The following is a 27,400-nucleotide window of genomic DNA, read 5'->3' as shown; positions in this document are numbered from 1 at the left end:
AGGTGGGAGGGGCCTATCCCCAGGTGCATGTCTTTGGAGGTGGGAGGAAGCCGGAGTACCCGGAGGGAACCCACGCATTCACGGGGAGAACATGCAAACTCCACACAGAAAGATCCCGAGCCTGGATTTGAACCCAGGACTGCAGGACCTTCGTATTGTGAGGCAGACGCACTAACCCCTCTGCCACCGTGAAGCCCGTGCATGGACGTTTTTTATTTTTATTTTTTTTAATTTTTTTATTTTTTTTATTTTGGATATCTGTTGATCTTAATACTGCAACTTTACTGCCTTATTGAGGGCAATGAGAGTAAATCAGGTCAATGACCATGAATTGAGCTTCGAACCAAAAATCGCGCAGCATCTACTTTAATTGACCCGATTGAAACAACCTTCCCAAGTCATGGCGCTAATAAAACCGCAACCAACGCAAAATGTCAACACACATGACACAATCTGCTCCTTCAACTTTGGGAATATTAAAAAATAAAAATAAAAAAATAAATAAATAAATAAAAAATAAAAAATAAAAAAAAAGTGCATGGACGTTTTTTTTAATATTCCCGAAGTTGTACAAAGTCACCGAGGGCGGAACCATCAAGATGTCCACAGTCTGCGGGAGAGCCACTATGGCCCCCCACCACTATGTTCCAACAAACACCATGGGTGGATCTACACCTGACATCCAATGTAATGATACCAAATACAGGAGCATATCTAGTCAAAACTATGATTATGTCGATATTTTTCAGCATCACCAAATCTTTTTTCATTTTTTATTTATTCAGATTATGTTTATAAACTCAGTAAATACGTCCCTGGACACTTGAGGGCTTTGAATATGACCAATGTATGATCCTGTAACAACTTGGTATCGGATCCATACCTAAATGTGTGGTATCATATTAAATTAAAGCTGCAAGCAGCGTTGGTCGGGTCCGCCTTTGGCTGCTGCCCCCGAGACCCGTTAGAAGACGCCTTGGAGCCACTATTTTGAGAATCTAATGCATTGTGAAAGTAATGCAGTTGTTGTATTGAAGTGAACATATCAAACTTCCTGTTGATTTTTGCTAAAGTATGTTAATTATTAAAATGTAGGTCTAAGTGAGACCTACATACTGTTTTTTGTTTCATGTCTCTCTGAGATTCCTACCGGAAGTTACAAGCAGTGTCGTCTGTGTTTTCTTCCTAGGAGCTGTTTGTCCGTGTTGTATTCCTAGAGGGGCGGTAGAGCGCAATTCTGAGTTTTGAGGTTAAGTTTTTTTCATCAGATCGCAATTTTTGCCAGACCTGATGTGTGTGTCAAGTTTGGTGAGTTTAGAGCATTTTAAGGGGGTCAAATAACAGCTCAAAGAGGCAAAAATGACATTTTTTAAGAGACTTTGCACAGGGGGTCTTTGAAGGCGCGTAAAATCAAAACCTGAGAACTTATCAAAACTCTGTTCTATGCTTTTAATCAGAAGGGTTCAATCTCTCTCCTGTGCGAGTTTGAAGCCAAAACAACAAACGCACTCAGAGGAGATAATGTTTGAAGAAAGGTGACCGGTTTTTACAAAACTTTTGTTTTGAAGGGGGGATTGCAAACTTCCTGTTGATTTTTGTTGGGGGTTGTCAATCTATGAAATGTAGGTCTAAGCGAGACCTACATAGAAGTTTTTGTTTCATGTCTCTCCGACATTCTTACCGGAAGTTACAAGCAATTTTGTCTGTGTTTTCTTCCTAGGAGCAGTTTTTTCAGTGTTTTATTCAAAAATAGCGCTAGAGCGCAATTTTGAGTTTTGGGGTTTGGTTTTTTCATTAGATCGCAATATTCGCCAGTCCTGATGTGTGCGCCAAGTTTGGTGACTTTTGAAGCATTTTAAAGGGGTCAAATTAGCGTCTAAGTGAGACCTACATACTGTTTTTTGTTTCATGTCTCTCTGACATTCCTACCGGAAGTTACAAGCAGTTTTGTCTGTGTTTTCTTCCTAGGAGCAGTTTGTCCGTGTTGTATTCCTAGAGGGGCGGTAGAGCGCAATTCTGAGTTTTGAGGTTAAGTTTTTTTCATCAGATCGCAATTTTTGCCAGACCTGATGTGTGTGTCAAGTTTGGTGAGTTTAGAGCATTTTAAGGGGGTCAAATAACAGCTCAAAGAGGCAAAAATGACATTTTTTAAGAGACTTTGCACAGGGGGTCTTTGAAGGCGCGTAAAATCAAAACCTGAGAACTTATCAAAACTCTGTTCTATGCTTTTAATCAGAAGGGTTCAATCTCTCTCCTGTGCGAGTTTGAAGCCAAAACAACAAACGCACTCAGAGGAGATAATGTTTGAAGAAAGGTGACCGGTTTTTACAAAACTTTTGTTTTGAAGGGGGGATTGCAAACTTCCTGTTGATTTTTGTTGGGGGTTGTCAATCTATGAAATGTAGGTCTAAGCGAGACCTACATAGAAGTTTTTGTTTCATGTCTCTCCGACATTCTTACCGGAAGTTACAAGCAATTTTGTCTGTGTTTTCTTCCTAGGAGCAGTTTTTTCAGTGTTTTATTCAAAAATAGCGCTAGAGCGCAATTTTGAGTTTTGGGGTTTGGTTTTTTCATTAGATCGCAATATTCGCCAGTCCTGATGTGTGCGCCAAGTTTGGTGACTTTTGAAGCATTTTAAAGGGGTCAAATTAGCGTCTAAGTGAGACCTACATACTGTTTTTTGTTTCATGTCTCTCTGACATTCCTACCGGAAGTTACAAGCAGTTTTGTCTGTGTTTTCTACCTAGGAGCAGTTTGTCCGTGTTGTATTCCTAGGGGGGCGGTAGAGCGCATTTTTGAGTTTTTAGGTTTTTTCATCAGATCGCAATTTTTGATCGAACGGGCTAAAAATGACGATGCGGTCCATAGTTTGGACACACCTCTTTTATCTAGGTGTGCTTGATTTTTGCTGATATTGAAGCAAAATGAATATTGTATTGGGACACCTGCGATATAGACACACTCTTGTCAAAGACAAACACAGCTCATGAGCATTAAAGCTACACACACTTTTCAACTTTGACATTTTGGGAACACACTATTGTTGAGACCATTGATGAAAATGTACGATAGTCAATGAAAACGAGACAAACGTCCCATCAAGACACAGACACCATGTCACATATTTACTGGCTGACCTTTACTAGTCTTGTCCAACGGCTGACCTTCGGTGACGTGTGTCCCTCAGAACTGCCCCCCCAGATCCTGTCCTCAGACGGGGTGGTGTACAAAGTCACCGAGGGCGGAACCATCAAGATGTCCTGCAAAACCTTCGGCTCGCCGCTGCCTCACGTGGCGTGGTGAGTTGTGTCCGCAGAGATTGGTCCTGCAGGCGCGGCGGGGCCCCCTGGTGGCTGCTTTGACTAAAAAAAAATGGCGACCACACCCATGTGGTCCGTGTGGTCCAGCTGGACCAAAAAAAAGTGGAATAAAGCTATGAAAAAAAGGCAACTTAGCCGACGACAAAGCTAACGATAATATGTGTGGCTAGTTCCTCTTTAGTTTTGTGATGGTATCACCTTTTTTGTGCCCCTCCTCAATCAATCAATCAATGTTTATTTATATAGACCCAAATCACAAATGTCTCAAAGGACTGCACAAATCATTACGACTACAACATCCTCGGAAGAACCCACAAAAGGGCAAGGAAAACTCACACCCAGTGGGCAGGGAGAATTCACATCCAGTGGGACGCCAGTGACAATGCGGACTATGAGAAACCTTGGAGAGGACCTCAGATGTGGGCAACCCCCCCCGTCTAGGGGACCGAAAGCAATGGATGTCGAGCGGGTCTAACATGATACTGTGAAAGTTCAATCCATAGTGGCTCCAACACAGCCAGCGAGAGTTCAGTTCAAAGCGGATCCAAGACAGCAGCGAGAGTCCCGTCCACAGGAAACCATCTCAAGCGGAGGCGGATCAGCAGCGTAGAGATGTCCCCAACTGATACAGGCGAGCGGTCCATCCTGGGTCTCGACTCTGGACAGCCAGTACTTCATCCATGGTCAGAATCAATCAATCAATCAATCGTTTATTTATATAGCCCCAAATCACAAATGTCTCAAAGGACTGCACAAATCATTACGACTACAACATCCTCGGAAGAACCCACAAAAGGGCAAGGAAAACTCACACCCAGTGGGCAGGGAGAATTCACATCCAGTGGGACGCCAGTGACAATGATGACTATGAGAAACCTTGGAGAGGACCTCAGATGTGGGCAACCCCCCCGCCCTCTAAGGGGACCGAAAGCAATGGATGTCGAGCGGGTCTAACATGATACTGTGAAAGTTCAATCCACAGTGGCTCCAACACAGCCGCGAGAGTTCAGTTCAAAGCGGATCCAAGACAGCAGCGAGAGTCCCGTCCACAGGAAACCATCTCAAGCGGAGGCGGATCAGCAGCGTAGAGATGTCCCCAACTGATACAGGCGAGCGGTCCATCCTGGGTCTCGACTCTGGACAGCCAGTACTTCATCCATGGTCAGAATCAATCAATCAATCAATCAATGTTTATTTATATAGCCCCAAATCACAAATGTCTCAAAGGACTGCCCAAATCATTACGACTACAACATCCTCGGAAGAACCCACAAAAGGGCAAGGAAAACTCACACCCAGTGGGCAGGGAGAATTCACATCCAGTGGGACGCCAGTGACAATGCTGACTATGAGAAACCTTGGAGAGGACCTCAGATGTGGGCAACCCCCCCCCCTCTAGGGGACCGGAAGCAATGGATGTCGAGCGGGTCTAACATGATACTGTGAAAGTTCAATGCATAGTGGTTCCAACACAGCCACAAGAGTTCACTTCAAGCGGATCCAAGACAGCAGCGAGAGTCCCGTCCACAGGAAACCATCTCAAGCGGATCAGCAGCGTAGAGATGTCCCCAACCGATACAGGCGAGCAGTCCATCCTGGGTCCCGACGAGCGGTCCATCCTGGGTCTCGACTCTGGACAGCCAGTACTTCATCCATGGTCATCGGACCGGACCCCCTCCACAAGGGAGGGGGGGGGGACATAGGAGAAAGAAAAGAAGCGGCAGATCAACTGGTCTAAAAAGGAGGTCTATTTAAAGGCTAGAGTATACAGATGAGTTTTAAGGTGAGACTTAAATGCTTCTACTGAGGTAGCATCTCGAACTGTTACCGGGAGGGCATTCCAGAGTACTGGAGCCCGAACGGAAAACGCTCCTGTTCTGGTTAATCATGTGGAATAAGTTCTTTTGGCGCTGTGGTACTGCCTTGCTCATCCTTGGCATCTTGTTTGAACTAGTCCTATGTCATTACTGCATTTTGTTTTGCACAGGGAAAGCGAGGACCCGGACCCCCTGCTGTCGAACCCTCGCGTCTCCCTGCTCACCGACGGGACTTTGGAGGTGTCCGACGTGGGTTTCAGCGACCGAGGCGTGTACAGCTGCTTCATCAAAAACACCAACATCTCTATCGACGCGCACTTGGAAGTGTTCAGTGAGTGTGGCGCGCAAAAAACCCACAGAGATGGACTTTCTCACTTCTGAAACACCTCAACTGTCTTGGCTGCCCTTAGATGGGACGGTGATTCTGGCGGGACCGCAGGATATGCGAGCGCTGCGGGGCGGGAGCGCTTTCCTGGACTGTCATTTCTACAAGGACCCCCGACTGCTCCGCTACACCATCGTCTGGAGGAAGGACGGGCAAAAACTGCAGGACTCGTCCCTTGATGACAAGTAAAGACAACGACATGACCAATACGTAAAGTCTCAAAGCGATGTCGATGGGTCTCAGTTCCCAAAACTGCCTAATGATAGAGATATCGTTGAAAGCTGCGGTGCCGTCGGAGTCATGAATGTTAGGAATTACTGCCTTGACCAGATCTTTAACTACGTCACTTACAGGAGTTTGTGTGTCTAGGTACACCTTCTTTGCCAACGGTACTCTGCAAGTGACGGATGTCCAATCAAAAGACAACGCGGAGTATTCCTGTGAGATCATCACCGAGATAGATCAGGCGACCGCCAGCGGCTCCGTCACAGTCATAGGTAAGTTGACAAAGTGACGATTGCCACCTGCTGGCAAAAACTGGAGCTGCAATCTTGTGGTTAATGTTGCATTCAAGCACCAGAGTTTTAGGTGCAGGGGCGGGTGTGGTAGGGGCAGTGAGTGTTCAGCATCCTGACAGCTTGATGAGATGAAACTGGTCCAAGATGGCAACCTCATTCCTGCTGAAGAATTAACGCGAGGGATGGGGTTGGAGTCTGTGCTTTATAGGTGTTGAAAGTCTTCTCAGCTGCTTTCATGATGCTCATGGGCATTATAAATGGTACAATGCCGATTGTATTGTACCATATGTCCCGGCAAGAAATCTGCGTTCAAAAGACTCCGGCTTATTAGTGATTCCTAGAGCCCAAAAAAAGTCTGCGGGCTATAGAGCGTTTTCCGTTCAGGCTCCAGTACTCTGGAATGCCCTCCCGGTAACAGTTCGAGATGCTACCTCAGTAGAAGCATTTAAGTCTCACCTTAAAACTCATCTGTATACTCTAGCCTTTAAATAGACCTCCTTTTTAGACCAGTTGATCTGCCGCTTCTTTTCTTTCTCCTATGTCCCCCCCCCCTCCCTTGTGGAGGGGGTCTGGTCCGATGACCATGGATGAAGTACTGGCTGTCCAGAGTCGAGACCCAGGATGGACCGCTCGCCTGTATCGGTTGGGGACATCTCTACGCTGCTGATCTGCCTCCGCATGAGATGGTCTCCTGTGGACGGGACTCTCGCTGCTGTCTTGGATCCGCCTTGAACTGAACTCTCGCGGCTGTGTTGGAGCCACTATGGATTGAACTTTCACAGTATCATGTTAGACCCGCTCGACATCCATTGCTTTCGGTCCCCTAGAGGGGGGGGGGGGGGGGGTGCCCACATCTGAGGTCCTCTCCAAGGTTTCTCATAGTCAGCATTGTCACTGGCGTCCCACTGGATGTGAATTCTCCCTGCCCGCTGGGTGTGAGTTTTCCTTGCCCTTTTGTGGGTTCTTCCGAGGATGTTGTAGTCGTAATGATTTGTGCAGTCCTTTGAGACATTTGTGATTTGGGGCTATATAAATAAACATTGATTGATTGATATAGTGATGTGGTGTTGGTGATCCAGGAGAGGTTCTCACTATATATCTTAAAATAGTCGACTAATGGACAATTCGATGAGTCAATTCAGAGTCTGATTCGACCGTCGACCTTGGAGTCAAATAATCCGATATTGAACCCCAGGACATATACGTAGTTCCTGTAGGGACTTCGGAAGTTGTACTCGTCACACGCTGCCCAGGTGTGGCTTTGACCAGTTTGTTTCCTCACTGCTCCACTTTGGCAACAATAATGATCCTCACGCTGGTTCACCTCTAGAAATCTTATTTCCTGTCAACAGTTCAGTTTCATTGTCTTCTCAGTGCTCGGTCAGAGCTGAAACTGATATCCAAGAACCTCACTAAACAATCCCATCTCTGCCCTTTTTTATTTTTTGTACCGGACTGTTTTAGCATTTTTGAGCTCGAAATGGTCACAAATGAGATCTATTCAATTGTTAGGATCCCCATTAGCTGTGCTCTTGATATCCATCCATCCATCTTCTTCTGCTTCTCTGGGGTCAAGTTTCCTCAGCAGAAAAGTTCAGACTTCCTTTTCCGCGGCTACTTTATTCAGGTCCTCCCAGGCAATTCCAAGGTGTTCCCAGGCTGGCTTAGAGACACAGACTCTCCAGCAAGTCCTGGATTTCTGTAGGTCCCTGTTCCCCTACCAGCCAGAGCCCTGGATACCTCCCCAGGGAGGCATTTTAGGTGCATCCTGACCAGATGCCTCATGTGACCAGAGCCACCTCATCTGTGACTTGCCTCCGAGCTCTCAACGAATGACAAAGTCTCTCACACTATCTGTAAGGGATAGTCCCATTCTTGTTAGCATCGTCGAAGGATTATCCACTTATGACGAATTCAAAAGAATCAGATTTGACTATGAAATTTTTAGTGGAAGACAGCCTTAATGGCGGTGAATTTCTTACAGCTCAACAAGGACCAAACAGAGGTTGGAGTTTTAGGCCCTCAAGGCCAGAGGGATAAACTTTCAACAACATTTTAAACCAAGACCATCCTTAAACATACTTGGGAGCCACTATGGCCCCCACCACTATGTTCCACAGCCTGCTGGAGAGCCACTATGGCCCCCACCACTATGTTCCACAGCCTGCTGGAGAGCCACTATGGCCCCCACCACTATGTTCCACAGCCTGCTAGAGAGCCACTAGGGCCCCCACCACTATGTTCCACAGCCTGCTAGAGAGCCACTATGGCCCCCACCACTATGTTCCACAGCCTGCTGGAGAGCCACTATGGTCCCCACCACTATGTTCCACAGCCTGCTAGAGAGCCACTAGGGTCCCCACCACTATGTTCCACAGCCTGCGGGAGAGCCACTATGGCCCCCACCACTATGTTCCACAGCCTGCTAGAGAGCCACTATGCCCCCCACCACTATGTTCCACAGCCTGCTGGAGAGCCACTATGGCCCCCACCACTATGTTCCACAGCCTGCGGGAGAGCCTTGGCCCATGGCAAAGGACTCCTGTGGAGTCCTTTGCCATGGGCCAAGGACCCTATTGAAACTGCTGTGTTTTATTATTATTCCGCACCTACGCGCTATAATTTGACCCCCTTAACATGCTTCAAAACTCACCAAATTTGACACACACGTCGGTATAGCAAACCTTCCCAACATATTCAGCAACCAATCCCCCAAAATGAAAATTGCGCTCTGGCGCCCCCTAGGAAAAAATTACAGACAAAACTGCATGTAACTTCTGTTAGGAATGTCAGAGCGACATGAAACAAAAACTCCTATGTAGGACTGACTTAGACCCAATTTTCATACACTCACTTCTTTCAGCAAAAATCTACAGGAAGTTGGCAAAAACCCCTTCAAAATAAAATTTTCACAAAAAATGCAATTTTTGCCCCTTGCCAGTCCTTATGTGTGCGCTAATTTGACCCCTTTAAAATGCTTCAAAAGTCACCAAACTAGGCGCACACATAAGGACTGGCGAATATTGCGATCTAATGAAAAAACCAAACCTCAAAACTCAAAATTGGGCTCTAGTGCTATTTTTGAATAAAACACTGAAAAAACTCCTCCTAGGAAGAACACACAGACAAAATTGCTTGTAACTTCCGGTAAGAATGTCGGAGAGACATGAAACAAAAACTTCTATGTAGGTCTCGCTTAGACCTACATTTCATAGATTGACAACCCCCAACAAAAATCAACAGGAAGTTTGCAATCCCCCCTTCAAAACAAAAGTTTTGTAAAAACCGGTCACCTTTCTTCAAACATTATCTCCTCTGAGTGCGTTTGTTGTTTTGGCTTCAAACTCGCACAGGAGAGAGATTGAACCCTTCTGATTAAAAGTATAGAACAGAGTTGTGATAAGTTCTTAGGTTTTGATTTTACGCGCCTTCAAAGAACCCCTGTGCAAAGTCTCTTAAAAAATGTAATTTTTGCCTCTTTGAGCTGTTATTTGACCCCCTTAAAATGCTTCTAAACTCACCAAACTTGACACACACATCAGGTCTGGCAAAAATTGCCATCTGATGAAAAAACCTAACCTCAAAACTCAAAATTGCGCTCTACCGCCCCCCTAGGAATACAACACGGAAAAACAGCTCCTAGGAAGAAAACACAGACGACACTGCTTGTAACTTCCGGTAGGAATGTCAGAGAGACATGAAACAAAAAACACTATGTAGGTCTCACTTAGACCTACATTTTAATAATTAACATACTTTAGCAAAAATCAACAGGAAGTTTGATATGTTCACTTCAATACAACAACTGCATTACTTTCACAATGCATCACATTCTCAAAATAGTGGCTCCAAGGCGTCTTCTAACGCTTATCCGGCCGTGGGTCTCGGGGGCAGCAGCCAAAGGCGGGCCTGACCAACCCTGCTTGCAGCTTTAATTACAGTTTGTCCCTCATAATGTGTAGAACATAATAGGTGTATAAATGACACAATATGTTACTGCAGACTAATTAGGAGTCTTTGTTTGTTTACTTCCTGCTAAAAGACAAGTTGTCTAGTATGTTCAACATTTTATTGAAGGACTAAATGACAATAATAAACATATGTTTCATCCACACTAACATTTTTTGTTACAATAAAGACAATAATAACATTTTTTGTGCTACCCTTCATATAGAAAAGTATGAAAAAAGATCCAATACTCAGCCAAATATTATTATGGAGACAACCCTACATTCTATGTTGGACTTTCAGCCCATCCAGACCCGCCCAAGAATCTGACTCTGTCTGAGGTGAAGGACTACAGTTTGACTCTGAGTTGGATCCCCGGTGGCTCCCACAACAGCCCCATCACAGGTACCCTCGCACACGTGCCGGTGATCACAAGGTGCACCATGTGACCTCCACGCCCCGCGTAATACTTGCAGAGTTCCTGGTGGAGGCAAAGGAGGAGCAGTTGTCCCAGAGGCAGGAGGACGACGTCTGGACGTGGGAGGTGATAGAACAAGTGCCGGGCAACTTTAACCACCGGCAGCTGTCCCTCCGCCCTTTCTGCAAGTATGCCTTCCGGGTCATTGCAGTCAATGCCCTGGGTCCCAGCGACCACAGCCAGACCACACCCTTCTACAGCACGCCCCCTGCTGGTAGGAGATGCCAAAGTCAAGCAGTTAGTTTTAGGAGAAGAAGCAAACATACGTAAAAGCTAAAAATGTCATTTTTAAGTATCTACAAAGTGATGCCTTGTCCTTTTTCCTAGTTCCATACACAAATCCTACCAATGTGCGCAGTGAGTCCTCCGACGTGGGAACTCTGGCTATTACGTGGGATGTAAGTACTCCAACGTGCTCTATCACAAAACATTCTCACTCTCACTTTTTCTGATTCGATACCTACCGTTGCGATTCTTAACCTCGACTACTGTGTTCTTCCAGAGGTCTGGTTGGAGGTTTCCTCAGACAAAAGACAGATTCGGTAAAAGAACTCATACTTTTTTAACCTTTCTTTGGACTCGTAGGAGATGCCCAGAAGATCACACAACAGCGAGGGCTTCCAATACAAGGTTTTATGGAGGGAGGCGGGTGGCAAGAGCATTCATTGGAACCACGGCCACGCCAAGTCTCCGCCCTTCTTGGTGAACAACACGGGAACATACGTGCCATTTGAGATTAAAGTCCAAGCCGTCAACTCTCTGGGCGAAGGACCTACGACGGAGGCTGAGATCGGATATTCTGGAGAGGATGGTACTACACATATAACTCTATACCAAATTCAGCATATTTGACTTAGTCGGTCAGTTTGGGTTCATGTGAGATGAATTCCTTGTCTTAGTTCCTGAGGAAGCACCCAGCGGTGTCTCAGTCAGAGTGATGAACAGGACCGTTGCTGTTAAGTGGAATGGAGCCCAGAACGTCAGAGGCCTTCTTCTAGGATACAAGGTACTAGAGGCCGTTAAAACCAGGGACTGTTTTTAATCCGAGTTTGTGCTGACTCCTGACAACAGCAACAAATGCCATCTGTTATCCCATGTACCCATGTCAACATGGGAGTCTCAGACACACTATTTGAAGTCTAAATCTCGTCCTTGGTGTCAGATCTATATCAAGAGGCTTGGTCCACAAGGGGGTCGGGGTCGACGGTCACCCAGGGAAAGGAAACACCGGCAGGAAGACAGGGAGCGAGAAGGAAGATGGGATCAAGCCAAGGAGGATGATAAAGTGGTGGTGGTCCTGGGCAATAAGAACTCAGAGGAAGTGACAGGGCTGCAGCTTTACTCTCAGTACAAGGTTTCCGTCGCGGCCTTTAACAGCAAAGGAGAGAGCCCTCCTTCTGCGGCAGTCAACTTCAGCACACCAGAAGGAGGTAAGCCTCAGATGAAGGACCATTTCTTAAATGTTTGTACAGAGGTTTAATACTTCATCACCTCGTTGTCCTGGTGCAGCTCCCGGACCTCCAGCGTCGCTAACCTTTGATAGCCCATCAGAAAACTCTATAATTCTCTACTGGACCCCCCCAGTCGAAACCAACGGAATTCTGCTTGGATATGTGGTGCAGTACCAACAAGGTAAAACGCTTTGTGGATGTCCAATGTGTGCCTAATCCTTCTAGAATTGGACCAAACGCTTCCAGACTTGAGATTCTGAAATATTCTTGAAAGTTCACAGAGTGATTGTGCCGTGTTTTCTGCATGCGCAGAGGTGAAGAGCAGAGATAGTCCAATCAAGATGCAGATGATCGGTGATCCCAATGTGACCCACCTCGTCTTGGACACTCTGAGCCCTCAAAGCTATTACATCTTCAAGGTGATTGCTCGCACCGCCGCAGGGGACGGACAGCCCATCACAAAGAGGAACGCCACCCTCTTTGACGGAGGTAAAGTGACTTCTAATTTCTAACAGTCATGATGTTTGTTGGTGAGGTGGCCTTCCAAGCGGTTTCAGGACAATTGTATTCACAGTTTTACAAGCTCTATCCCAACTTTGTCAAGATCAAGTCATCCTATGGACCAGGTTCTTCCCGCCAGATGATTTTCATGCTCTCCCTCCATGCAGTTCCCCCGTCAAACATCACCATCACGCAAAGTAACACGGCATTCAACTTGAGCTGGGTACCTGGAGAGCGAGAGAGGAACCATGGCTTCCGCATCAGCTTTCTTAAGAAGAGTGGTACGTAAAAAAAAAAAGAGACCAAGACCGTGATGGAGGAAAACATGATCTTGCTCTGTTCTTCAGCTGGTGGTCAGTGGGAGGAGTCAGAAATGGTGAACTCCACGCAGGCGTTCTACTCGCTGACGGGCCTTCAGCCAGGAACTGAGTACCACCTTGTGATCATGCATGGGAACTACACACAGTGGGAGTCAGCAGCACGGACCTTAGGACCTGGTACTTTATAAGGAGCACGCTATAAACACATTTCCACACCAGCATGCTAACATAGCTAGCAACTACGGAACCGTCTTTGTGTTTGCATGAGTACGGCTTAGCAACAACATGATATGTTTTTTTTTCACAAGGCTGAATCTTTCTTTTTGATTCTCACAAAATATTCTCCTCATGCACATCATTACAATCATTAATGGGTAGCACACTTTAGCGGAAAACACATGAACTAGCAACTGATTAAACAAGACTATGTGTGTATAGATGAACCGGAGTGTCTAACCAAAGTGTTGGAGGTGCGTGTTGAGAGACGCGATGCAGTCCAATAAGGGCAAGACAGGCAGGGTAGTCCGTGGAAGGAAGCGAGGAGTCGAAGGACGAAGGCAGCAATCCGAGGACGAAGGAGATCCGGGGAAGAGTGAGACGCACAGCTCACTTTGAAGGTGACGGAGAGTTCTGCGGGGACACGGGAAAAGACACTGAGAACCCCGGAGAGATTGAACACAAGGAAAACAGGTTTTGCATAAAGCAGGATGATCGCTTACTGTACTTCAACAGAGAACTAAGTTTCCGCCCGGATCCCTGGGTCCACTGGTCTTTTAAGCAGCTCACGTCATCAGTCACAGGTGTGGACTGCGGCCAGTCATCAGTCACAGGTGTGGACTGCGGCCAGTCATCCGTCACAGGCGTGGACTGCGGCCAGTCATCCGTCACAGGCGTGGACTGCGGCCAGTCATCAGTCGAAGGCGTGGACTGCGGCCAGTCATCAGTCACAGGCGTGGACTGCGGCCAGTCATCAGTCACAGGCGTGGACTGCGGCCAGTCATCAGTCACAGGTGTGGACTGCGGCCAGTCATCAGTCGCAGGTGTGGACTGCGGCCAGTCATCAGTCCCAGGTGTGGACTGCGGCCAGTCATCAGTCGCAGGTGTGGACTGCGGCCAGTCATCAGTCCCAGGCGTGGACTGCGGCCAGTCATCAGTCCCAGGTGTGGACTGCGGCCAGTCATCAGTCACAGGTGTGGACTGCGGCCAGTCATTAGTCACAAGTGTGGACTGCGGCCAGTCATCAGTCACAGGTGTGAACTGCGGCCAGTCATCAGTCACAGGTGTGGACTGCGGCCAGTCATCAGTCACAGGTGTGGACTGCGGCCAGTCATTAGTCACAAGTGTGGACTGCGGCCAGTTATCAGTCGCAGGTGTGGACTGCGGCCAGTCATCAGTCACAGGTGTGGACTGCGGCCAGTTATCAGTCGCAGGTGTGGACTGCAGCCAGTCATCAGTCACAGGTGTGGACCGCGGCCAGTCATCAGTCAGAGGTGTGGACGGCGGTCAGTCATCAGTCACAGGTGTGGACTGCGGCCAGTCATCAGTCGCAGGTGTGGACTGCGGCCAGTCATCAGTCACAGGTGTGGACTGCGGTCAGTCATCAGTCACAGGTGTGGACTGCGGCCAGTCATCAGTCGCAGGTGTGGACTGCGGCCAGTCATCAGTCACAGGTGTGGACTGCGGCCAGTCATCGGTCGCAGGTGTGGACTGCGGCCAGTCATCAGTCACAGGCGTGGACTGCGGCCAGTCATCAGTCACAGGCGTGGACTGCGGCCAGTCATCAGTCGCAGGTGTGGACTGCGGCCAGTCATCAGTCACAGGCGTGGACTGCGGCCAGTCATCAGTCACAGGTGTGGACTGCGGCCAGTCATCAGTCGTAGGCGTGGACTGCGGCCAGTCATCAGTCGCAGGTGTGGACTGCGGCCAGTCATCAGTCACAGGCGTGGACTGCGGCTAGTCATCAGTCACAGGCGTGGACTGCGGCCAGTCATCGGTCACAGGCGTGGACTGCGGCCAGTCATCAGTCACAGGCGTGGACTGCGGCCAGTCATCAGTCACAGGTGTGGACTGCGGCCAGTCATCAGTCACAGGCGTGGACTGCGGCCAGTCATCAGTCACAGGTGTGGACTGCGGCCAGTCATCCGTCACAGGCGTGGACTGCGGCCAGTCATCAGTCGCAGGTGTGGACTGCGGCCAGTCATCAGTCACAGGTGTGGACTGCGGCCAGTCATCAGTCACAGGTGTGGACTGCGGCCAGTCATCAGTCACAGGCGTGGACTGCGGCCAGTCATCAGTCACAGGCGTGGACTGCGGCTAGTCATCAGTCACAGGCGTGGACTGCGGCCAGTCATCAGTCACAGGCGTGGACTGCGGCCAGTCATCAGTCACAGGTGTGGACTGCGGCCAGCTGCGGCGGGGAATGGGCGCGGTCCGCTTGATGAGCGCGGGGGCGTGTCCGGGTGCGTTGTCAGCGGGCCCTCTGGGTGGAACCGCAGCGGAGGAAGATGTTGTTGCTGTTCCTGCTGTCTTTAAACTAAAAACAAACACGTTTTGAGAATGTCTGCGGCCTTTGCTGGTGTTTCTTTCGACAACGATAATTGGGTATTATACGCAAATATGCGAGTATAATCCTGTATACACACAATTATACAACACAATTATTCAAGTATAATCGTATATAACACACAATTATACAACTATAATCGTGTATAACAACCAATTAAACAACACACAATTATACAACTATAATCGTGTATAACACAATTAAACAAGACACAATTATACAACTATAATTGTGTATAACACACAATTAAACAACACACAGTTGATTGTGTGAAGGCTCAAGCTTACACCAACAAATTCATCCATTCATTATTATTATTCAGCTGCAAAAGTTTGCCAATACTTGATCAGAACCGTTCAAGTATCAAAACACTTGGGAATTGTAAGATCCCCAAAACATTTCGTTTTTTTGAAATGTCCAAGATTACCCAGAATTCCCGGTTTTCTGGGATATTTTTCCCATTGAAAATACATGAGCCATTTTTGAAATTTGCACAATTCTCATATTTCTTAGCCGATTCGAACCATCCACACACTCCACTCACCTTGGACTATCAAACTACCATCCACACACTCCACTCACCTTGGACAATCAAACTACCATCCACACACTCCACTCACCTTGGACTATCAAACTACCATCCACACACTCCACTCACCTTGGACTATCAAACTACCATCCACACACTCCACTCACCTTGGACTATCAAACTACCATCCACACACTCCACTCACCTTGGACTATCAAACTACCATCCACACACTCCACTCACCTTGGACTATCAAACTACCATCCACACACTCCACTCACCTTGGACTATCAAACTACCATCTACACACTCCACTCACCTTGGACTATCAAACTACCATCCACACACTCCACTCACCTTGGACTATCAAACTACCATCCACACACTCCACTCACCTTGGACTATCAAACTACCATCCACACACTCCACTCACCTTGGACTATCAAACTACCATCCACACACTCCACTCACCTTGGACTATCAAACTACCATCCACACACTCCACTCACCTTGGACTATCAAACTACCATCTACACACTCCACTCACCTTGGACTATCAAACTACCATCCACACACTCCACTCACCTTGGACTATCAAACTACCATCCACACACTCCACTCACCTTGGACTATCAAACTACCATCCACACACTCCACTCACCTTGGACTATCAAACTACCATCCACACACTCCACTCACCTTGGACTATCAAACTACCATCTACACACTCCACTCACCTTGGACTATCAAACTACCATCCACACACTCCACTCACCTTGGACTATCAAACTACCATCCACACACTCCACTCACCTTGGACTATCAAACTACCATCCACACACTCCACTCACCTTGGACTATCAAACTACCATCCACACACTCCACTCACCTTGGACTATCAAACTACCATCCACACACTCCACTCACCTTGGACTATCAAACTACCATCTACACACTCCACTCACCTTGGACTATCAAACTACCATCCACACACTCCACTCACCTTGGACTATCAAACTACCATCCACACACTCCACTCACCTTGGACTATCAAACTACCATCCACACACTCCACTCACCTTGGACTATCAAACTACCATCCACACACTCCACTCACCTTGGACTATCAAACTACCATCCACACACTCCACTCACCTTGGACTATCAAACTACCATCTACACACTCCACTCACCTTGGACTATCAAACTACCATCCACACACTCCACTCACCTTGGACTATCAAACTACCATCCACACACTCCACTCACCTTGGACTATCAAACTACCATCCACACACTCCACTCACCTTGGACTATCAAACTACCATCCACACACTCCACTCACCTTGGACTATCAAACTACCATCCACACACTCCACTCACCTTGGACACTCAAACTACCATCCACACACTCCACTCACCTTGGACAATCAAACTACCATCCACACACTCCACTCACCTTGGACTATCAAACTACCATCCACACACTCCACTCACCTTGGACTATCAAACTACCATCCACACACTCCACTCACCTTGGACTATCAAACTACCATCCACACACTCCACTCACCTTGGAGTATCAAACTACCATCCACACACTCCACTCACCTTGGACTATCAAACTACCATCCACACACTCCACTCACCTTGGACTATCAAACTACCATCCACACACTCCACTCACCTTGGACTATCAAACTACCATCCACACACTCCACTCACCTTGGACTATCAAACTACCATCCACACACTCCACTCACCTTGGACTATCAAACTACTATTTTCCAAGATCAAAAAAATTCCATAAATACACCAAATTACCGGTTTTACGAAGCCCTGTTTTCACATTTTCTTTGAAGGTTTTCACAGGCCACAGTTTTCAAACAATTCCAACCCTTCTACCTTCAAAACCTTCTCCTATTTTTTTCCCGCACAAATTCCCGCTTTTCCAGGAATTGTAAAATTCCAATCCTCAATTTCAACCGTTACTACGTCGACAATTTACGAGCGATTGGAAACATTCCAAAACCATGCCACTCATATCATCGAGGACAATTGTGCTGGTATCAATATTTTCAAATATTTCCGTTTTTCCCGAAATCCCGGGATATTCCCATCCAAATGCGGCTGCTAGACTTTTGACAAGAACAAGAAAGTTTGATCACATTATGCCTATACTGTATATACCTTTATATACATATATACATACATATATACCTATACTGTATATACCTTTACATACATATATACATACATATATACCTATACTGTATATACCTTTATATACATATATACATACATATATACCTATACTGTATATACCTTTATATACATATATACATACATATATACCTATACTGTATATACCTTTATATACATATATACATACATATATACCTATACTGTATATACCTTTATATACATATATACATACATATATACCTATACTGTATATACCTTTATATACATATATACATACATATATACCTATACTGTATATACCTTTATATACATATATACATACATATATACCTATACTGTATATACCTTTATATACATATATACATACATATATACCTATACTGTATATACCTTTATATACATATATACATACATATATTCCTATACTGGCTCATCAGCACTGGCTTCCTGTGCACTTAAGATGTGACTTTAAGGTTTTACTAATTACGTATAAAATACTACACGGTCTAGCTCCATCCTATCTTGCTGATTGTATTGTACCATATGTCCCTGCAAGAAATCTGCGTTCAAAGGACTCCGGCTTATTAGTGATTCCTAGAGCCCAAAAAAAGTCTGCGGGCTATAGAGCGTTTTCCGTTCGGGCTCCAGTACTCTGGAATGCCCTCCCGGTAACAGTTCGAGATGCCACCTCAGTAGAAGCATTTAAGTCTCACCTTTGTATACTCTAGCCTTTAAATAGACTCCCTTTTTAGACCAGTTGATCTGCCGTTTCTTTTCTTTTTCTCCTATGTCCCACTCTCCCTTGTGGAGGGAGTCCGGTCCGATCCGGTGGCCATGTACTGCTTGCCTGTGTATCGGCTGGGGACATCCCGCCTCTGCTTGGGATGGTTTCCTGCTGGCTCCGCTGTGAACGGGACTCTCGCTGCTGTGTCGGATCCGCTTTGGACTGGACTCTCGCGACTGTGTTGGATCCATTATGGATTGAACTTTCACAGTATCATGTTAGACCCGCTCGACATCCATTGCTTTCCTCCTCTCCAAGGTTCTCATAGTCATCATCGTCACCGACGTCCCACTGGGTGTGAGTTTTTCCTTGCCCTTATGTGGGCCTACCGAGGATGTCGTAGTGGTTTGTGCAGCCCTTTGAGACACTAGTGATTTAGGGCTATATAAGTAAACATTGATTGATTGATTGATTGAAATAAATGGACATATTCAAAGGCTTCATCAAATTCAAGCCCTTCAGGCCGCGACCTTCAGCAAAACTAAATCAGCACACCTCTTGTTTTCTGGAGAAAGGGCTCCTCTTGTCGTTCCCACCATCACAATAACCAGTAGAACGAGCCCTCTGGTGGTGAGCACATTAATCGAGCAAACATGTTGTTAAAGTTAAAGTAGCAATGATTGTTGTGGTCCGCATTTGACACATCCCCCTTGATCTCCCCACCAGGGCCGTCGGAGGTGAGCGGCAAGTTCGCCACTCAGGGCTGGCTCATCGGACTCATCAGCGCCATCGTGCTGCTCATCCTCATACTGCTCATCCTCTGCCTCGTCAAGCGCAGAAAGGGCGGCAAATACGCAGGTAAGCGTGCCAGAGAGTGACATTTTTCTGTCTCCTGCGGGGCTCGGACCTCACAGGTTCTTGTTTGGGTCCCGCAGTGAAGGACAAGGAAGACAAGGAGGTGGACTCGGAAGCTCGGCCAATGAAGGACGAAACCTTCGGAGAGTACAGGCGAGTGGGCACCGCTTCAACGTTTGACGCTTTTATCGCCTCTGTGCTTAAATTCACTTTTCACTTTCCCCTTGAACGCATCGCTTGCAGATCATTGGAGAGGTGAGGAACTTTGAAGGCCTCGCATGTCGGTTGTTGTGATGCTGCGTTCAAACACTCACTTTTAGATGACACCATTAAAGTGACACAAACAACCTTTTTCTATGAAAAGTCCATTAAAAAGTATGAACGCCAAATATTTATAGTCCAACACCAGGAGGGTGTGCCTGGGCAACCCTAGTGAGAAAAACAACTGTTTGAATAGGAACCAGCAATTCTACTTTCAAAGCCAACGGCAACGACAGTGGTTGAGGTGGGACTTCCCTCCGGGCGGAGTCCGACTCATTTGGACGGCTAGTCGTCGTTCTGCCACATCTTACCTTGATGCTAACCAGGGGAATTATATATTCTACATTTAAGTGCAGTCAAGGAACATATGCATTATACAGTCTGATGGCTGACGGTATGAAGGACCTCCTGTGTTGCATTTTGGGAGTCCGAGCCTTCCACTGAACGCCCCCTCATTCTCTCCGCAAGGAGTTTGCACACAAAGCAACACTGGGGTAACCTCCAGTGTTGCTTTGTGTGCAAGTTCTTAAATGGAACTTATCTGAACAATATCCAGTGTTGTGCGATTTCAATGAACTGGAATCCAGTGTGCTGTGGGGCCCTATGGTAGTCAATCACACCTGAGACATCATACATTAATCCAATCTTTAATGCCATCCATCCATCTTCTTCCGCTTATCTGAGGTCGGGTCGCGGGGGCAACAGCCTAAGCAGGGAAACCCAGACTTCCCTTTCCCCAGCCACTTCGTCTAGCTCTTCCCGGAGGATCCCGAGGCGTTCCCAGGCCAGCCGGGAGACATAGTCTTCCCAACGTGTCCTGGGTCTTCCCCGTGGCCTCCTACCGGTTGGACGTGCCCTAGACACCTCCCTAGGGAGGCGTTCGGGTGGCATCCTGACCAGATGCCCGAACCACCTCATCTGGCTCCTCTCGATGTGGAGGAGCAGCGGCTTTACTTTGAGTTCCTCCCGGATGACAGAGCTTCTCACCCTATCTCTAAGGGAGAGACCCGCCACACGGCGGAGGAAACTCATTCGGGCCGCTTGTACCCGTGATCTTATCCTTTCGGTCATGACCCAAAGCTCATGACCATAGGTGAGGATGGGAACGTAGATCGACCGGTAAATTGAGAGCTTTGCCTTCCGGCTCAGCTCCTTCTTCACCACAACGGATCGGTACAACGTCCGCATTACTGAAGACGCCGCACCGATCCGCCTGTCGATCTCACGATCCACTCTTCCCTCACTCGTGAACAAGACTCCTAGGTACTTGAACTCCTCCACCTGGGGCAGGGTCTCCTCCCCAACCCGGAGATGGCACTCCACCCTTTTCCGGGCGAGAACCATGGACTCGAACTTGGAGGTGCTGATTCTCATTCCGGTCGCTTCACACTCGGCTGCAAACTGATCCAGTGAGAACTGAAGATCCCGGTCAGATGAAGCCATCAGGACCACATCATCTGCAAAAAGCAGAGACCTAATCCTGCGGTCACCAAACCGGAACCCCTCAACGCTTTGACTGCGCCTAGAAATTCTGTCCATAAAAGTTATGAACAGAATGGGTGACAAAGGACAGCCTTGGCGGAGTCCAACCCTCACTGGAAATGTGTCCGACTTACTGCCAGCAATGCGGACCAAGCTCTGACACTGATCGTACAGGGAGCGGACCGCCACAATAAGACAGTCCGATACCCCATACTCTCTGAGCACTCCCCACAGGACTTCCCGAGGGACACGGTCGAATGCCTTCTCCAAGTCCACAAAGCACATGTAGACTGGTTGGGCAAACTCCCATGCACCCTCAAGAACCCTGCCGAGAGTAGAGAGCTGGTCCACAGTTCCACAACCAGGACAAAAACCACACTGTTCCTCTTGAATCCGAGGTTCGACTATCCGGCGTAGCCTCCTCTCCAGTACACCTGAATAAACCTTACCGGGAAGGCTGAGGAGTGTGATCCCACGATAGTTGGAACACACCCTCCGGTCCCCCTTCTTAAAGAGAGGAACCACCACCCCGGTCTGCCAATCCAGAGGTACCGCCCCCGATGTCCACGCGATGCTGCAGCGTCTTGTCAACCAAGACAGCCCCACAGCATCCAGAGCCTTAAGGAACTCCGGGCGGATCTCGTCCACCCCCGGGGCCTTCCCACCGAGGAGCTTTCAATCTTGAATGAACAATCTTTAATGGAATCCAGTGTGCTGTGGGGCCCTATGGTAGTCAATCACACCTGAGACATCATACATTAATCCAATCTTGAATGGACAAGTGAAGGTAAACAATGTGATAAAGAACATTTGACATCAATCAAACTAGGGATGTAGATATCTGGTCAGGACACTCCTCACTTTTTTGCCTTCACCTTCATTGTCCATTCCTTTTCGCTGACTTTACATACTCTGGACCTAGACGTTGAGTCCGTGACAAACATGGTGGGATAATAATTGGTACAGTCTGCTTTGCCAGTGCAAAAGCATTCACCGTTTTCCGTAGTGTTCCCTTGACGGCCAGGTAATACATAGCACACGCTTCCTTTATCGTCACATCCACGGGCGCCCGCATTCTCGTTGTCTCTCCTTTGACAAATGGACAAAGGGTTTCGGTAAGTAGAATCACAGCTGACCTGGACGTTGGAAAGTTCTCTTGCCGTCTGAGAAGTGTCGTATCCCGAATAGCTGCAACGGCTTTGTCTTAAGGTATTCTTGTGTGATTTCCACGGACATGTCGCCGAGTTACTGAACGGCTTGTTATGAAGCTGGCTGTGGCGTGTTTTTTTTCTGATGTCACTTCCTGGGTGGGGCGCGGTCTTTCGGGCGTCACTTCCTCTCCGAACTCAGTTTTTAAAGGATCAATGAGTCCACTAAAGACGCTGAGATCATTATCCATGCGTTTGTTACGTCTCGCCTCGACTACTGTAACGTATTATTTTCGGGTCTCCCCATGTCTAGCATTAAAAGATTACAGTTGGTACAAAATGCGGCTGCTAGACTTTTGACAAGAACGAGAAAGTTTGATCATATTACGCCTGTACTGTATATACCTTTATATACATATATACATACATATATACCTATACTGTATATACCTTTATATACATATATACATACATATATACCTATACTGTATATACCTTTATATACATATATACATACATATATACCTTTATATACATATATACATACATATATACCTATACTGTATATACCTTTATATACATATATACATACATATATACCTATACTGTATATACCTTTATATACATATATACATACATATATACCTATACTGGCTCACCTGCACTGGCTTCCTGTGCACTTAAGATGTGACTTTAAGGTTTTACTACTTACGTATAAAATACTACACGGTCTAGCTCCATCCTATCTTGCCGATTGTATTGTACCATATGTCCCGGCAAGAAATCTTCGTTCAAAGGACTCCGGCTTGTTAGTGATTCCCAAAGCCCAAAAAAAGTCTGCGGGCTATAGAGCGTTTTCTGTTCGGGCTCCAGTACTCTGGAATGCCCTCCCGGTAACAGTTCAAGATGCCACCTCAGTAGAAGCATTTAAGTCTCACCTTAAAACTCATTTGTATACTCTAGCCTTTAAATAGACTCCCTTTTTAGACCAGTTGATCTGCCGTTTCTTTTCTTTTTCTTCTATGTCCCACTCTCCCTTGTGGAGGGGGTCCGGTCCGAGGGGGTCCGGTCCGATCCGGTGGCCATGTACTGCTTGCCTGTGTATCGGCTGGGGACATCTCTGCGATGCTGATCCGCCTCCGCTTGGGATGGTTTCCTGCTGGCTCCGCTGTGAACGGGACTCTCGCTGCTGTGTTGGATCCGCTTTGGACTGGACTCTCGCGACTGTGTTGGATCCATTGTGGATTCAACTTTCGCAGTATCATGTTAGACCCGCTCGACATCCATTGCTTTCCTCCTCTCTAACGTTCTCATAGTCATCATTGTCACCGACGTCCCACTGGGTGTGAGTTTTCCTTGCCCTTATGTGGGCCTACCGAGGATGTCGTGGTGGTTTGTGCAGCCCTTTGAGACACTAGTGATTTAGGGCTATATAAGTAAACATTGATTGATTGATTGATACAAAGCAGATTCAAGATATAGACGGCGCACTTACCCGTGTAAAAAATTGTCCCAGGGAGGTGAACCTTAAACAATGGTTCCGTGTGGCTGAAACGGGGCTTAGGCTAAATAATTATTGGTTTCAGAGTGTTTTCAAAGCCTTAGTTTGAACGTTTGGGTCACATTCATATGACCCATTTCTCATCGAAAGGCGACAAAGGTCACAGCTTAAACGTTGGGGAAAAGAAATGGCGGACCTGGCAAAAAGAAGATGTTTTAGAACACTGTTTCTGTTTCTAGTTGCGGTCCGTCTGGGCTGCAGCAGTAACACACTGATCCACATACAACCTCAAACAGGTCTGGAGCTTAAATCAGACAGAACTTTCTTAAATGCAAGAAATCTAGCTCAAGTAGTGAAGTTAAGAAACATATTCATTAATAATTGAGTTTATTTAGCACAGGGGTGCCCATTACGTCGATCGCCAGCTACCAGTCGACCGCGGGGGGTGTGTCAGTCCATCTCCAGCCAGGCTTTTAAAAAAAATAGACCTAAAAATGAGTGATCATCAATCTTCACCAAGACGTCACTTAAATGACATTCACGGTACCGGAGGGTCTTGTGAGATGACGCTGGCTGCTGCAAGATCATTATTATGAAAATATGACCGAGAGGAAGGCGAGAAACACTTTTTATTTCAACAGACTCTCGCGCCGTACCTTCCGTCAAAACTCTAAAGGCCGACTGCACATTTCCTATCTTCAGAATAAAAGCCCTGCTTCATGCTGCCTGCGCTAACTAAATACAGAGTCTCGGAAAACTGGTGTGCACAAGCGATCCCTCAGAAAGCTGGCGTGCACATCACTTGTGCACGCCAGCTTTCCCAGACTCTTATTTTGTTAGCGCAGGCAGCATGAAGCAGGGCTTTTATTGTGAAGATAGGAAATGTGCAGTCGGCCTTTAGAGTTTTGACGGAAGGGACGGCGCGAAAGTCTGTTGAAATAAAAAGTGTTTCTCGACTTCCTCTCTGTCATTTTTTCATAATAATGAACTGCCTGATAAATGTCTGATATCTGCCTCATACATGCCTGATATATGTCTGATACATGCCTGATATATGTCTGATATATGTCTGATATATGCCTGATATGTCTGATATGTGCCTGATATCTGCCTGATATATGTCTGATATCTGCCTGATGTATGTCTGATATATGTCTGATGTCTGCCTGATAAATGTCTGTTATCTGCCTGAAATATGTCTGATATATGTCTGATATCTGCCTGATATATGTCTGATGTCTGCCTGATAAATGTCTGATATCTGCCTGATATATGTCTGATATATGTCTGATATATGCCTGATATCTGCCTGATATATGTCTGATATATGTCTGATATATGCCTGATATCTGCCTGATATATGTCTGATATATGTCTGATATATGCCTGATATCTGCCTGATATATGTCTGATATGTCTAATATATGCCTGATATATGTCTGATATCTGCCTGATATATGTCTGATATATGTCTGATGTCTGCCTGATAAATGTCTGATATATATCTGATATATGTCTGATATCTGCCCTGCGATGAGGTGGCGACTTGTCCAGGGTGTACCCCGCCTTCCGCCCGATTGTAGCTGAGATAGGCGCCAGCGCCCCCCGCGACCCCAAAAGGGAATAAGCGGTAGAAATGGATGGATGGATGGATCTGCCTGATATCTGCCTGATATCTGTCTGATATATGTCTGATGTCTACCTGATAAATGTGTGATATCTGCCTGAAATATGTCTGATATATGTCTGATATCTGCCTGATATCTGCCTGATATATGTCTGATATATGTCTAATATCTGCCTGATATATGCCTGATATATGTCAGATATATGTCTGATATATGCCTGCTATATGTCTGATAAATGTCTGATATATGCCTGATATCTGCGTGATTTATGTCTGATATATGTCTGATATATGTCTGATATATTCCTGATATCTGCCTGATATATGTCTGATATATGTCTGATATCTGCGTGATATATGTCTGATAAATGTCTGATATATATCTGATATCTGCGTGATATATGTCTGATATATGCCTGATATATGTCTGATAAATGTTTGATTTATGTCTGATATATGTCTGATATATGTCTGATATCTGCCTGAAAAATGTCCGATAGATGTCTGATATATGTCTGATATATGTCTGATATATGTCTGATATATGCCTGATACATGTCTGATAAATGTCTGATATATGTTTGATATCTGCGTGATATATGTCTGATATGTCTGATATCTGCCTGATAAATGTCTGATATCTGCCTGATATATGTCTGATATATGCCTGATATCTGCTTGATATTTGTCTGATATATGTCTGATATATGCCTGATATATGTCTGATAAATGTCTGATATATGTCTGATATATGCCTGATATATGTCTGATAAATGTCTGATATATGTCTGATATCTGTGTGATATATGTCTGATACATGCCTGATGTATGTTTGATATATGCCTGATATATTTCTGATATATGTCTGATAAATGTCTGATATATGTCTGATATACATGTCTGATAAATGTCTGATAAATGTCCTTCCCCGTGGTCTGACAGTGACACGGACGAGAAGCGTTCCAACAGCCAGCCGTCCTTGTGCGGGGACAGCAAACTGGGCAGCGACGACTCGCTGGCCGAGTACGGCGACAGCGTGGACATCCAGTTCAACGAGGACGGGTCCTTCATCGGCCAATACAGCGGCCGCGGCCCCGCCCCCCACGCCAACGAGAGCTCCGGCCCCGCCTCACCAGACAACGCGGTCCCGCCTCCCCCCATCGCTCCATCCATGTCCACCATCCTCAACCGGTCCACTTAAACACACACACACACACACACACACACACACACACACACACACACACACACACACACACACACACACACACACACAGTCTGAATACATTCCATGTCAAATGCAGATGTTTACACAACGTTTCGCCTTTTCTATGCCAAGTTTACACACACACACACACACACACACACACACACACACACACACACACACACACACACACACACACACACTTATGGAATGACACACCTAGCCTTGCAAACTTCTAGAAAAGGAGTTGGCCAAATGTAGTAACTTATTGCCACATGAATTTGACATCAACTTGACTTCATGATCCTGTCATATCAAGTCCGAAGTCCGTCATCTCAAGTCTGAAGTCTGTCTTCTAAAGTCTGAAGTCTGTCATCTAAAGTCTGTCATATGACAGACTTCAGACTTTAGATGACTGACTTCAGACTTCAAGTCTGAAGTCTGTCATCTAAAGTCTGAAGTCTGTCATCCAAAGTCTGTCATCTAAAGTCTGTCATATGACAGACTTCAGACTTTAGATGACTGACTTCAGACTTCAAGTCTGAAGTCTGTCATCTAAA

General features: G+C 46.4%; 1 protein-coding gene across 2 annotated transcripts in view; it reads left to right on the top strand.

The window, feature by feature from the left end:
* LOC133554102 (neural cell adhesion molecule L1.1-like) overlaps positions 1-26,907 on the top strand; it is a 123,090-nt gene extending 96,183 nt beyond the window's left edge. Inside the window, exons 11-28 of one of the 2 annotated variants that reach the window (XM_061902505.1) lie at positions 3,188-3,299; positions 5,308-5,468; positions 5,548-5,707; positions 5,892-6,019; positions 10,292-10,393; positions 10,465-10,680; positions 10,794-10,864; positions 11,052-11,277; positions 11,366-11,472; positions 11,629-11,896; positions 11,976-12,098; positions 12,230-12,406; positions 12,586-12,699; positions 12,766-12,915; positions 19,486-19,617; positions 19,695-19,767; positions 19,858-19,869; positions 26,576-26,907. In XM_061902505.1, the coding sequence (XP_061758489.1) occupies positions 3,188-3,299; positions 5,308-5,468; positions 5,548-5,707; positions 5,892-6,019; positions 10,292-10,393; positions 10,465-10,680; positions 10,794-10,864; positions 11,052-11,277; positions 11,366-11,472; positions 11,629-11,896; positions 11,976-12,098; positions 12,230-12,406; positions 12,586-12,699; positions 12,766-12,915; positions 19,486-19,617; positions 19,695-19,767; positions 19,858-19,869; positions 26,576-26,834 (2,591 nt within the window). In that variant the 3' untranslated portion in view covers positions 26,835-26,907. The remainder of the gene's footprint in view (positions 1-3,187; positions 3,300-5,307; positions 5,469-5,547; positions 5,708-5,891; positions 6,020-10,291; positions 10,394-10,464; positions 10,681-10,793; positions 10,865-11,051; positions 11,278-11,365; positions 11,473-11,628; positions 11,897-11,975; positions 12,099-12,229; positions 12,407-12,585; positions 12,700-12,765; positions 12,916-19,485; positions 19,618-19,694; positions 19,768-19,857; positions 19,870-26,575) is intronic. The other variant, XM_061902506.1, reaches the window with a different exon arrangement.
* Positions 26,908-27,400: the final 493 nt, after the last annotated feature.

The sequence above is a fragment of the Nerophis ophidion genome, linkage group LG06, assembly GCF_033978795.1.
Source record: "Nerophis ophidion isolate RoL-2023_Sa linkage group LG06, RoL_Noph_v1.0, whole genome shotgun sequence".
NCBI classification, from domain to species: domain Eukaryota; kingdom Metazoa; phylum Chordata; class Actinopteri; order Syngnathiformes; family Syngnathidae; genus Nerophis; species Nerophis ophidion.
This window is presented reverse-complemented; position numbering and strand designations above follow the sequence as displayed.